Source organism: Anneissia japonica, unplaced genomic scaffold, assembly GCF_011630105.1.
Source record: "Anneissia japonica isolate Jap-2015-1 unplaced genomic scaffold, ASM1163010v1 scaffold2576_len324117_cov159, whole genome shotgun sequence".
Taxonomy (NCBI): Eukaryota; Metazoa; Echinodermata; class Crinoidea; order Comatulida; family Comatulidae; genus Anneissia; species Anneissia japonica.
The window spans coordinates 131,740-146,629 of record NW_022727368.1 but is presented as its reverse complement, the minus strand read 5'-3'; the positions used below and the strand labels follow the sequence as shown (position 1 = coordinate 146,629).

Sequence of the window (14,890 nt, the reverse complement as noted above, 5' to 3'; positions counted from 1 at the left end):
AGTATATATAAATAATTCGAATTATGAAATTACAATTTTTTAGAGTCTTGCTTTGATTATCTTGGGGTTGAAGATGGAACAATTCCTTCCGAGCGACTTACTGCATCCAGCGAGTTTAGTCCTTATTACGGTGCTTATCGCGGACGACTCAACACTGCAGCAGATGGTAACTTGAAAGGAGCATGGTCGGCTAAGTCCAATGACAGTGATCCATGGATTCAAGCCGAACTGGGTTCTTTGTCAAAAGTAACGGAGGTGATGACACAAGGACGAGAAGATGCCAGTGAATGGGTGACGTCATACGAAGTTCTCTACATTATTAATGGTGAACAATTTGAAAAAATCATGAACGCTAATGGTCAATTTGAAGTAAGTTTCTGTAATAATATCATTATTATTGGACGTAGTTAGTTTTCCCCATTAAAAATACTTAGAACAAATTAATAATTTTCTACTTCAGTGTTGTTTTTTGTTTTTTTTTTAAACGGGACCATTTATAGGTAACCAGTTTATGGAAGTTTGATGTTTTACATCTGAAATTTCCATTTTTATTGAATTTATAAAAATCCTAATTCTACATCAGCGGTACTATTTGTAAACTGATATTGAAATGTTTAATTGTATGAATGAAATGCATGTTTATTTATTATGTTGTAATGTCTTGTAACCCTCTTATATTCAAACATAAACACAGTTTAATATTTTATATTTTAAAATACAAAGTTTCTTTTCTTATCGAATCTTTGTAATTCTTTATCGGCACAGCTTGTAAATTGGTATTAAACGGTTTAATTGGATGAATGAGGTAAGTGTTTATTAATTATTATGTTGTAATGTCTTGTAACTCTCTTACTCATAAATGTATTATATTTGTAAATACAAATTTCCATTTTGCCGAATTCTTTTAAATCTTAATTCTTAATATCAGCACTAGTTTTTGTTAATTGGTATTAACATGTTAAATTGTATAAATGATGCTCGTGTTTAATTATTATTATTTTATAACGTCTTGTAAATCTCTTACTGACAAACGAAGTTTAATGTTTCATATTTGTAAATACAAAGTTCCAGTTTTGTCGAATCCTTGTAAATCCTAATTCTATATCAGCGGTACTGTTTGTAAATTGGTATTAAATTGTATGATGAATTAGGTGCGTGTTTATTAACTATTATGTTGTAACGTCTTGTAACTATTACTCAGAAATGAATTTTAAATAATTATACAGTGCTTGTAACTACAAAGTTCCATTTCTGTCAAATTATTAAAATCTTAATTCTACATCAGTGGTACAGTTTTTGAATTGGTATTCAAATGTTACAATGTAAGAATGAGTTGCGTATTTTGTTTATTATGTTACGTCTTTTGTAACTCTCTTAAACATAATGTGTACAGTGCACTTCATTTAACCTAAAGAAATACACACCTTTGTTTAGAGAAGCGTGGTGTCTCAATAAATGTACGGTACAAACTTAGGCTTATTATTTGCTTTCTGTCCTTAATAATTGTTATAGTTCAGAATAAAGTGTCGTACTGATGTACAAAACTTCGAAATATGAACTTGTCACGCAATGCCATACGATACAAAAATTAATTAAAGCTTGGTGAACATGCCTATCAAACAATAATATCAGTTTATGCTGAATACAATGTTATTGGCAATTATTAGTGCGGTAATAAAGTAAATAATGGTGGTGCAGTTGTGATATGGGATCATTATATCAACTGTTGATTTACATTGTGTAGAATTAATAGCAGTACAGCTTCCGAAAAAATAGGGAGTGGGCAACCTAAAACAATTATGATGTATAACTGCTCCGCCCATAGTAAAAGAATACAGCTGAAATGGGCTAAATAAATTATTTTAGTACTTCTATTTAAGAAATGTTTCTATTTTGTTTCAATCTTTTCGTCTTTAATTAATTACATATGTTGACATTACTTCTGATTACAATTTTTTCATCATGTTTTATTGTTTTTCAATTTTTTGAATGTTACAAAAGGCGAAAAATTAGCCATACATGAAAGACATTTTCAATATCACTGCTTTCGCAGATGAATTTGACAGTAATGTCCGTATTTCACTATCGTTGATACAACAAGGATGGCACTGGATTCTGGATCACCATCTACATTTGGATCGGAATCCTGAGTCTTAAGACATGGCGGTGACTTTCTAACGTTTCACCATTTTTTCAGCACAAGAAAAATATGCCTACGCCACTATACAGTACTTTTGTTTATACTCTACAGTAACAATGATGTTGAATTACGAGAAAAGTCGTTTAATGAATAGTATTGTTTGACGTTGTCCAATCCAATTCATAGCTGAGATGCTATTACACACTTCAATAAGACTATTTTTTGTGACCAATTTTGGCACGCCATTCCGGAATCACTGGCTCAAATGCGTTTGTGAGTTTACCTGGCTGAAGTTAAACAGATTCATTTGACGACTATCAAAGAAATAATCGACAACGAAATAATTATGGTATTGTTCAACACTATATTTGTAATATATTTCTACAGTTGCATAGGAGGTAAGTCTGTCATCTGTAATGACTTTTAAACAAATAGGCATCAATTACTAGGCCTACATAGTACAGATTGTCCCATACAAGATTTGGTTATATCTTTTGGGGTCCTTGGCTTTTTCCCTATTTAATACTTTGCATTTATTATATAAGTATTTTTTGATGATCATGTTTTCAGTTATAATTATTTAAACAGAAAATGAATAAATGTTACATATCGTAATTGAATTTAAACAGAAAACCTTATTATAATGTTCGGAAGCATTGGTTTTAGGATGGAACGTTACAACGTTATTTCTTTTGCTTCTTCTGCTTGTATACTGTACATAACGTCCCTGAAAGCGCTATTTCGGTACAATGAAACTTGTGAAATCACGTTCTAAATAGGCCTATATGTATTTATGGCTCGTGCACCAAAAAGAAAACCTTTTTGTACACCAAACCGTAACTTTATCATGACGTAAGGTTGTTAGCTGGGTAGTTTTAAGAGTGGTGATTAAGTGGAAATCTAAAACACAACTAATATCAGCCACGCCTTTGTCAAATTGACCAATATCTTGCTTTAAATTTTAAAAAGTAGGCCTACGTTGTTATAACGCTAAGTTCATAATTGCACAAATGATTTATTCTGGTTTGTATATTGCATTTATGGGGACACCAGTTCCACACATATAACAATCAAATGATAAGAATGTAATCATAGAATATGGTTGCATGGTTGAAGGAGATGATTTGATCAATCGAGTTACGGACTAAGATCACCAAGCAAGTACAGGTTAACCAAGACGTTTCCCTTTGTGGTACAAATGTTTATAACTGCTCAAACATGGTCCAAAATACAATGAAAATGTTGATACTAGAAGGTGCGCTCTACATAAATATTTTTGGACATCGTTGTAGAGATATTTACTTGCAAAATTTCAGGTGTCATGATTATAACTTTTTTTAAGTTAAGAAGATGCATTTCTCTTAGGACTAGATGAAGTTGTCTAAATGCAAATTCCTTCAGCAAAGTAGATTCACATTATCTTTGAAAACTATTTTCATTTAACTGTAAAAAATGAATTCCATTTTGTGTTACATTAGCCAATTTATAGTGATCCTCGTGAGGTTTATCTGGGAAATATTATAATAATCTCACACAGCAGAAGTATTTTGTTAACAGATGAGGATAGTCAAAATTATTTAACAAAACATGTTTTTTTCTCTGTTTTTGTAGAAGAGATTTGATTTTTGTTTAATTACAATACTTTAGTTTTTTTCAGATTTTTGTTCTTGCTGGTAGGCCTACTGTTCCAGTAGCATGGAAATATGTGTGTACTCAAATTCGATGGGCCAGTGGCCTAAATAAAAGAGGACGTTTTGTCTAAATGACACATTGCATGCTTTGTATCTGTTTGAGTAATGATCAAAATATAATGGTCGAAATCAGTTTATGTTGCACGTGCAAATCGTAAAGTAGCAGTTGCTCGAACAGTCAATGCATGTTATAATTTCTATTGCTTTTAACCATTTTACTAATTTTGTCTTTGCTATTTTCCAATATCATTTTCAGTGTCGCGAACAATCATCTTAAGAACAATAGTTGGGGGAACAATATATTATTCTACATCAAAATATCTAGATTTTCAAAGCGCTGTAGATTTATGTAAAACATATTACGGCGGAAATCTACCCATTATTCGGACATTAGAAGACTACGAACGTCTTACCGCCTTACAAGAACGCAATTTTTGGCTAGCTTTGAATGATCGAGAACAAGAGGGAGTATATGTATGGACCACGTCAAATGGTAGCTATCCATTAAATACCGAAACTTTTGATGGTAAGTTGAAATATATGTTTGTAGCATATTTACAAATGTGTGGTATATGGAATCATTTAATTTAAAGTCTGTCAGTCGTGGTGTATTTTGTCGGTCATTCATTTATTATAGCTGTGAGGCGTTACACTACCGTAAGGTCTTTTCTGTAAATAGATAAACTGTGAGTATCGGAGACAAACACTGTTCAACGTTGCAAAGATAGGCTGGTATAAATGTTATTCGTAATACCCTTTCTATATGGAACGCCAACTAAGGTCAACTCAATGTCGCTGTTTTCGTTAATTTGTAGGAACAGGGAGAGCGTAAAAACATATTTTTGAAGTTTTGACGGTATTAGACTTAGTAATACTTTAATATCCCCTGCACTAAACCACTGGTATATATAATCATTGTTTAAATATTTTTATAATGAAGTATATATAAAAAAGCATCACAAAAATATTGCAAAAAAATGCATTTATTGAGATAAAAAAAATGACATTTCTGCGAGGCCCCGCAATTTGAAGATTTTTGCTAAGGTTTCACAAAATTTACGTGAAACACGTGAGTTTTTAAGACAACCCATTCCGACCCCTGGTCTTACTGATTCGTTGTTTGACTGACAGCACAAACGAGTATACACCAGTTAAGATGTCAATGACACAAATATCGTCACGACACCACGAAGAGACACAAACTTTAAAAATCATAGTCTTTTTTCCTTTGACATTTTGAATTAATAATTAGCCATAGTGCAAAACCGAGAAAAACGGATATTTCGTTTTCACGGACAGAAACAAATTCTTAGTTGTTTACGGTGGGTTATCAAAAGACGTGCGTGCAGCGTTGTAATCGTTGTGGTTGGGTAGAAGACCTGTCTGCGGGTAGGGCTGGACGTAAAGATTAGATTTCCTACCGTTCCTAGAGCTACCGTACCTTCCTTCAGTATAACTTTAAATAGGCCTCATGCATGAAATGTGGAATTTTTAATAAAAAATAATATAGGATAAGTCTAGTTTGTAGGCCTATAATCACATTTGACTACAACGGTAAAATGTAGACTAAACTATAGTTTTCTGACAAAACAATGCCGCGGTGTACAGCGCGTAAAATAAGATTTTCTTTTTAAGAGACACAAACTTCACTGTATATTTTACCTTTTTACGCTAATTAATATGTTATCTAAATTTAAGAAAAGAAAAATTAATTAAATATTTGAATTGTTTAATGCATTATCTTTAAACATAATGTAAAAAATAATTAAAATATTTATGTCTTGATGGTGAAATTTACGCTTTTCTGAAGTAGTCCACATCAAACGCATTTTTCTCAAAAATTCGTTTTGAAATACGGTATGTTTTTTTTCTAATGTGAGGGAAATTAAGAAATAATACTATAAATGTTTTTCAATCGATGTACAATTACCACATGCTGGTATACATTCTTAATAAAGTTTTTATTTTAAATTCAGGCATCAATTCCTGTACTTGTTTTAAGAAAATTTTTATTAAAATATTAATAACATCACCACTAACATTATCGTTACTAAATATACACGAAACACACACAAAACATATTTATGTCGGAGGCAGACTGAGTTCTGTTTTCTTACCGTTCTTCTTCTGATTCTACTTCTGACAAAAATTCAACACGCTACTAGTGCCAAAGGGTTAGGCCGATTTTATTCAAACTTGGTCAGTATAATCGGTGACACCTTCCAAACATGGGGTGTTCACCGCTTGGGGTCGAAGGTCACAGAGGGTGAAAATTCCAAAAATCCTTTTAAAGACTACTTCTGTCACAAATAGCATAGCACAATCTTTTTCCTTTGCACTCGCACATTGATATAAGGCAGTCTTTATTGTATTCAGGGTGGGGTCAAAGGTCACTAAGGAGTCATTCTTCTTTATGGCAATAATTGGGCTGGTTTTGAGATTTTGTTTTTTAAAGTTGGCCTGTAGAACTGGTAACACCTTCCATACACTTGGTGTTCGCAGCTTGCAGTCAACGATCACATAGGATCAAAACCCCAAAAATTAATGAAAGTCTACTATCCTAATTAGACTGAATCAATATATGTTCTTGATTATAGGGTGGATGAGCAATGAACCTAATAATCTTTATAACGAAGACTGTGTGATTGCAAAAGCCAGGAAACTCAAGTGGAATGATGTACCATGTACACTAAGAAAATACATTGTGTGTGAGAAAGGTACATAAAAAAAAATACTAATAAGCCTACCTTGATATCTTCCTATATAGATTCACAAACTATATGTGTTTATAAAGTAACTAAACACGTGCAAGGAATGGATAATCATTACCTTCTCGCCTCTCCGATGGAAGGGTATTGCAATAGCGTGCGTCTGCGTCTGTGTGTGTGTGTGTGTGTGTGTCTGTCTCACGTGGACAATGTATCTCGGTTCCCTTTAAATTGGGTGCTTATCCGAAGTAGGATGCATATTTTAGAATGTTATTTGTATCCGGCCTCAACCGGCAGCGATTTTTTTTTCCGTACGAAACATTTACATGAAACTCCACTCGGGCTGTCTCGGCTGAATCGACCCGAAAATCTCATTGCAGAATTCAGGAGGTCAAAAGGTCATCAACAGATAAACGTCTACAAAACAACTTCTGAGAGAACGTCGCTGTCTAATTTTTTAAAATATATTGATGTTACTATATGTTAATACAAATGGGTCGTTTAAAATGACATATAATATTTGATTAAGCTGCACGAGTAATGAAACGTGTTATTTTAACTTGAGTTACATACTATGACAATTTTAATTTGTTAGGCCTTGGTTTTGCATAATTACCTAGGCCTACTAAGACGCTTTCTGGGAAAAGCACAAAGAGTAAGGAAAAGCGCGTTTTTCTTCATCATATGAAACAGGGTGACAGTTATTTTCAAATTAAAAGAAGAGATCAGAATAGGCAGCTCTAAAATACTGGATGCCATAAGACCTGCCAAAATGGCAGAGCACCAAATGAATGTAAAAATGAGTTAGTTATTAATATTAGGCATAGTAATCGGCAGTTTCTTGATTACAAGGCTAGACCAAGTTAATTACATGTAATGCCGAAATGATTATTATTATTATTATTGTTATTAATTATTATTACCTGTACATCAAGGGGAACTTAGACAATAGAGGAATTAGAGAACTATTTAAAAAACGACGTTAAGGGGATCAAGTACACAAAAGATATTCCCCTTGGGCTAGTTATTATTTATAGGCCTAGTAAATAGTATCTGTAGATTCTTCATTGCAAGCCTTAGGCCAAGGTAATTAATGCTGAAATTATTATTATTATTATTACTATTATTATTATTATAATATTATTATTATTAATTATTATTACCTGTACCTTAAGGGGAACTTAGACAATGGAGGAATTAGAGAACAATGAAAAAAACGACGTTAAGGGGAAATAACACAAAAGATAATCCCCTTGGCTAGTTATTATTTATAGGCTTAGTAAATATTACGGTATCTGTAGGTTCTTCATTACAAGGCTTAGGCCAAGGTAATTAATGCTGAAATGATTATTATTATTATTATTATTATTATTATTATTATTATTATTATTATTATTTAACATTAATTACATTACAATGATAGTTTGGACAAGTTCAATAACGCCGGAATGGTGTATATTATTTATTTAATAATATTTCTCTTATGCGCTCTATTTTTTATTTCATGCTTCAATTTTGTCCTATTTTTTCCCAAAAAAATTTCAGTCAATATCAGTATGTTGGTGTCAGCCTATGACCCTAGGCCTAGTTTAATGAGGGGCCTAGGACTAGGTAAGATCTCAGCCTGTTAGGCCTCTTTCTCTCTAGCCTTTGGTATTACTGTACCTTACTACACTTTATAACAGGAGGTACTAGCTGTTGGTGCTTATCCGAAGTAGGATGCATAATATTTTAGAATGTTATTTGTATCCGGCCTCAACCGGCAGAGCCAACTCGAGTGGATCGCTCGACCAAGTCGTTTGGTTAGGCCGAGCCTACTCGAGCGCATCCACCGCTATCTATATTCCATAGAGATAAGTGCAAAAATGTGTGCACACAGTATACCCTTACCTAGGTGCTGTAGTAATACTCTATTGTGTTTGTGTAAGTCTTAATTTCTCAATATATTATATAAAACGTCCCGGGTTCGAGTCCTGGTGGAGATTGATAATGTTTTTATTGTCATATTCCTCTATTAGTTTCAGTTTATATTACTCGAACCGGGACTTTTATATATTTCATAATAGGCCCTATATAGGCCTATATAAATTATATATGTTTAAAAACATAAAATACTTGAAAATGAAGTGAAAGCCAAAACATAAACGAGCAATGCAATAATCAAGAAAGAAAACCAAAGTTATTACAGCACATTTAGTTTTTTAGTGGTAATGTAAATGGATGTGTTAAGCCAGAAAATATCTCGGTAGGCGCCAGCAAAAGACACAGGCAAGCATTGAATACGATAAACGTAAAAAGCAAGTTTTACTACAGACTAATTTGATTATTTGTTTACAAATACCAAATGCAGCATCACATGAAAGAACATACCAAACAATGCAAACTTGAGATATGATGGAAGGTTTTTTGGTAACTTGTTAGTTTAAATAGACAGCTATTCCAAATAATTGGACAGCACTTTAAAAAGTACAAACTATTTTAATCTCAATCTATAGCTAACAATTTTACTTAGTAATAACAATATAATATAATATAACTATATACAGTTTACTCCAACAAAATCTCGTAAAGCCATAAATACATTTTTTTATAACTTAATTTCATATTAATTTTGCAAACGCTGCTGCACCGTTGTGATACTCTATTTACACAACCTAATCACAAAGTTTGCGAATGTTTAACGATATTAATCTTGGAATTTTCTGTTTAAGTAGTACATTTTTAAAGTGATTGTAACTTAATATTAATACGATATCTATTGTTTCGGATTTTTTTTCCAGATTTCGAAATTTCGTCTATCATTAGTGACAATGTGTACTATTACTTATCCGGAAACATGACATTTTCTGAGGCATACATAGCGTGTAAGAATATAGACGCCGATTTGCCGGTCATCACAAACAAAGAAAAGAACGATGCATTTCATTTTACTGATTTTTCATTTTGGTTGGCTTTGAACGATAACGACACAGATAGCAATTACGTTTGGTCCACACGTATTGGGGACTATCCAGTAAATGAACATGATTTTACGGGTGAGAATGGACCGTTCCACTACACTGTACACTGTGCCTAAATATGTCAACATGTGCTCAAATCACATGATATTTTTAATGGGCGAGTCGAGTGGCCCAGTGGCAAGGCAAGGGCGCTGCAAACTAAAGCCTTAACATCAGCGCTGGTCCCAGCCGCTCCTCTCCCAGGGTTCGGTTGGTAGAACGAAGTCTTCTAGATAAGGACTTAAAATGGAGGCCCAGTGTATACATCTGGCTCGTGTGCACTTTAAAGAACCAATTGCATCTTTCGGAAAAATATGAGGATACCAAGGTTTTATGGTCCATTTCAACCACAATAGTTGATGTTTGATGTAAACATGTAGCTACTATATGCGCTCTTTACGGCTGCTAGGTAGTCACGGACCACGCCCATACGCAATTCAATACAATGACGCTGCAAGTTATGGGTTATTCTCCAAACTTTACCTTTATAAAATTGATAATACACAGTCCTTTTCTTAATTTAAATCATTTCATTCCTTTATATCCTATCTTAACATTGTCTTACCTTATTATCACGACACGTCTAGTTCCATCCCGTCTTAATCTTAAACTTCTTATGCGTATACTTAGATAGTACATTAATTTTAATCTACACAAATTTACTATTTTGCAGCTTGGAACTTCCACAGTATAGGTTTTGGGCCAACTACAGATAACTGTGTGATTTATGTTTACGGTGTTTGGAGTTACGTAAACTGTGACGATGAAAGACGTGTGGTGTGCGAAAAGGGTACGTGTTTAGTTTCAGTCACATTTTATCGAGACACGTGACAATTTGCAATTATTGTCATTACATATACCTCTGTGAAAATGTACGCAGATGTTTAAAACGGAATGTGTTGAATTTAAAGTCAAATGTCAATGTACGTTAGAGTTGTAATTATTGAGCATAGAGTTCAAGACGATAATTTCGACGATCGACACATTGGCGCCAACACAACGAAATTTTACCTTTTCTTGCGGAGAGTAAAGTACGTGCTTAGAGTGCAATTATTTCACGAGTGTGTATTGCTATCATGTCTCAATCTAAATGCAAGCAGAGGCGCGTCAACGATGCTTTATTTTATATCCAATCACATGATAAGATTTCCTGGATGACGCATTGGATGATACGGTACATATTTTTTCAGAAATTACTTTTTACTTGTTCACTTCGTGTAAATCATCGAGTTAACAACTATAAAACGGGATCATTGTTGTCGGTACAAACTGATTAACATTGAGTGAATGTCGGTACTCGTTTAAATTGTAAAATCAATAAACATAGTTGTAATAAAAAGGTCATACGATCGTTTTAACACTCAAATTTAAGATCAAATATATAATGTGTTAACTATTGTCAATTAGGACTACGTTTTGTTGTAATAAAACGTACACATTGACCTAAAGCACCTTCTTAATTGCCCGTAATACCAATAAGTATAACGCCATCAATTTAATTTGTGCACCCAGTTAAAGGTTCTTGTATGTGTATTGCTATTTATAATTCTCATTAATCTAAAAGTGACGTTTGAAATGATGATATACATTGAGTGGTTATATACTGCGCCCCAGGGTATCCAAAAATATCCGGTGATGACGTCATTAAAGTTATTGGACCAATCACATAGCCGCATTTTGTATAATCTTTTTTCCATTCCACTAGTTTATATAACAAGGAATATATATATATATATATATATATATACACTAAATAACAATAAACTCTACACCTAAAGACGGACACTCACTGCGCGCCCGACGGTCGTTGGGGCCGACGCGATTCTATGTAGAAAGTAAGGCCACGACGCAAGCGCAACAAATCGTTTTTAATGACGATCCATTCAGACAGCCATCGAAAATCAACCAACTGCCATTTGATTCTACCTAATAGATCTGATAAGTATCAGTTTCAGTGACATCACCATTTATGATGGAACTGAAAACTCTAGGTAGAATCGGCTGGTCTAGCTCTCACAGGGAGCGGAGTTGGATTCGTTGTCCGACAGTTGTACGACGCAGTGAGTGCCTGGCTTTACCTCTTAACCTGTGGTAAAATTTTTATTAAGCATATTTTACAGCAGTTCGACGCAGGGGTTGGTTATTGGGCTTTCAATCGTAAGGTCGGGGTTTCGAGTCTCCGCTGTGCAGATTCGCTTGTGTCCTTGGGCAAGGCACTTTAGCTACATTGCTTCAGTCCACCCAGCCGTATCATTGGATGCCAGCAAAGTGCTGGGGACTAACCTGCGACGTATTAAAGCTCCAGCCATATGAGCCCTAGTGGCTCGGCAAGGATTTAGTTAGTTTAGTATTAGACTGGGTTCCAGTCCCTAAACTTTGTCTTAATAGTAAAAAAGCTCGATTTTGGCACCAATGGCGTTCCATATTACCTATTTTCTTGGCGTTTCATAGTATACTTTTTCTTGGATTAAAAAGTTTCTCGACATAGACTGACGCTGGTGGCGCTCTCCGAAATGTGCAAATATTACGAAAAACTTAATAATTAGAGGCTTGTGGCAAGTCTAGTTTAGTATATAAAAGCAGTCAGTTTAAAAAAAAAAAAAAAAGTTGTGAGCTGAATAATACATACCATTATGTTTCCTAGTTAAATGTATTGCATTCTTGCCGTTACGTTAGAGCTTTAGATTGCTTCTTGTCAACCTCTCCCTCAAACATCCGCTACATTTTGACATAAATAATGCAAAACTTGATGCTAGAGTTACAGCGAATTGTTTAAATTATCTAATCAACAATACAATATACTAGTACAAACATAGTAACAGTTTTTCATATTACCTTATGTGGCTGAAATAAGAACTCTGCACTCTAGCCCAAAACTTAACAACTTATACATGAAATAATAACAATAATAAATATATGCAACCCATGCAAATGAACCGCAACTCTTGCAGAAGTCTAGTTCATATTTTAATGACATAGGAAAAATGTAAGTAAACTACACTTAGTACGTGTTTCTAGATTGTATTAATATATTTTAACTAATTACCGAGACCTGGCAACCTCAAATGGTTAATAATGATTACTTGGCAGTTGATGGCTTTAATATCTTTACCACAACCAGAGTTGACAAACGAGGAGGTGGTGTGGCCGTCTATGTAAAGGATAATTTGCCAGTAAGTACTTTATCAGACATTAGCGTTCCCGAAGAATTAGAATGCATATGGCTTCGAGTACGTCCCTATCGCTATTTGTGCTGTATATATACCTCCCAATTCGGAACTTAAAGAGGTATTAATTGAACATATGATAACAACTTTAGACATTTTAAAATCACGTGGTCCTGATATTGGTATTGTGATTCTAGGAGATTTTAATCGATTAAATATTTATCCATTGTGCAGAGCTCACTCATTGAAACAGGTAGTAGATAAGCCAACAAGAGGTGATGCTATATTGGATTTAATAATAACTAATTTGAAACATTATTATGACAGTCCTATAGTTAGCTGTCCAATTGGGAAAAGCGATCATAACACTGTTTACCTTCCACCAGCTGAATATAGCCAAAAAATTAAACAGACTAAGCGATTAATTCGACCTTTACGTAAACATTGTATCTATGAGTTCGGAAGGTGGATAACCAACCACTCTTGGCATGAAGTTATTGAGGCATCTTCTACCTGCGATAAAGCTGATGCATTCTATAAACTTATTAATAAGGCTATAGATGTCCACTTCCCTACCAAAATTATTAAACTTCACTCTCAGGACAAACCCTGGATCTCCCCTGAGATTAAATCGTTAATTAGAAAACGGCAGATAGCATTTGCGGAAAAAAAATGTTTCTTTGGCGGTTTCTTCGTAATAAGGTCATACGTGCTATTGTTCAGGCAAAAAAAATTTATTATAAGGATCGTATTCAAAACCTTAAGTCAAGTGATCCACATGGTTGGCACAAAGGGATCCAGATAATTACAAATAAATGTCAACAACGCCCAACTATCAACAGGGCCTGATGCACTACCTGCAAAACTACTTAAAGAATTCGCATGCGAGTTCAGCATCCCAGTATGCAATATATTTAATTCGTCCTTAAAAGAAGGAGTTGTTCCGCATGTGTGGAAGGATGCCACAATATCCCCTATTCCTAAAACTACTCCGGCTGTAGTCTCTAAACTCCGGCCAATTTCCTCAACTTCCATTTTAGCAAAAGTTTGTGAAGGGTTTGTCCCTAAATGGGTTATGGATGACTTATCCAAGTCAATTGACCGTAACCAATATGGTGGGTTAAAGGAATCATCCACTTCCCATTGTTTAATTGAGATGCTTAATCTTTTCTTTAAAGGTTGCGACAAGAGTAAGACTGTTGGAACTCTCGTTGTGACGGACTTCTCCAAGGCTTTTGACTGCATCGACCATACTTTGGCTATTCAGAGACTCTTTGAGCTTGGTGTCAGAAGCGAGTTATTACCATGGATAACACACTTTCTTACAGCCCGTCGTCAACGAGTACAGTACCATTCTTCCTTGTCGCAATGGAAAACACTCTCCTGTGGTGTTCCGCAAGGCACAAAACTCGGCCCCATCAAATTTATGGCTGTAATTAACAACGCCGCCAAAGAGTCTCTGAATAAAAGCTTCAAGTATGTCGATGACCTCAGCCTTGTAGAGGTCCGTCCTGTAAATCAGCCTAGCCAGATTGGAGTGGGCGTTCGTAACCTGGATATGTGGGCAAACGAGAACCACCTTACGCTCAATCCGAGCAAGTGTAAACTCATGCAGATTTGCTTCATGAGAGAACCTCCTAACCCACCCTGCCTCCATATTGGTGGGACTGAACTCGGTGTGGTTCACGAGATCAGGATTCTGGGAGTGATCGTACAATCCAATCTTGGCTGGCAGTCCCACGTTAATAATATTATATCAAAATGTAGTCAGAGGTTGTATATGCTATCTCGCCTCAAATGGTTTGGACTCCCAATTGAAGACTTAGTTTCCGTATATACTGGTTATGTTCGCCCTATTAGTGAGTATGCAGCTCCGGTGTGGCATGGTAGCATTACAAAAGATCAATCGTATCAAATTGAACGCATCCAAAAGAGAGCATGCCGGATTATTATTGGTGCGGATTATGTATCATATACGGAAACACTCCAGCAATTGGGACTCCAAACGATGGCCGATAGACGACTCCATCTTTGTGTTCAATTTGGACTGAAATGTTTAAAATCTCAGAGATACGCAAATTGGTTCCCAATAAATAAAAGTAACCATAATATGACCCTTCGAAACTGTAATACATATCAAATCCAAAAATATAAAACTAATAGATATGGGAACAGTGCAATTCCT

General features: G+C 34.7%; 2 protein-coding genes across 2 annotated transcripts in view; both read left to right on the top strand.

The window, feature by feature from the left end:
* LOC117113691 (lactadherin-like) overlaps positions 1-1,730 on the top strand; it is a 4,833-nt gene extending 3,103 nt beyond the window's left edge. Inside the window, exons 3-4 of the mRNA XM_033257110.1 lie at positions 44-369; positions 1,668-1,730. Of these exons, the coding sequence (XP_033113001.1) occupies positions 44-369; positions 1,668-1,730 (389 nt within the window). The remainder of the gene's footprint in view (positions 1-43; positions 370-1,667) is intronic.
* Positions 1,731-2,402: 672 nt separating this feature from the next.
* Positions 2,403-14,890, top strand: part of LOC117113700 (C-type mannose receptor 2-like) — a 14,528-nt gene continuing 2,040 nt past the window's right edge. The window contains exons 1-5 of the mRNA XM_033257121.1: positions 2,403-2,538; positions 4,088-4,357; positions 6,429-6,548; positions 9,320-9,574; positions 10,212-10,328. Of these exons, the coding sequence (XP_033113012.1) occupies positions 2,487-2,538; positions 4,088-4,357; positions 6,429-6,548; positions 9,320-9,574; positions 10,212-10,328 (814 nt within the window). The 5' untranslated portion in view covers positions 2,403-2,486. The remainder of the gene's footprint in view (positions 2,539-4,087; positions 4,358-6,428; positions 6,549-9,319; positions 9,575-10,211; positions 10,329-14,890) is intronic.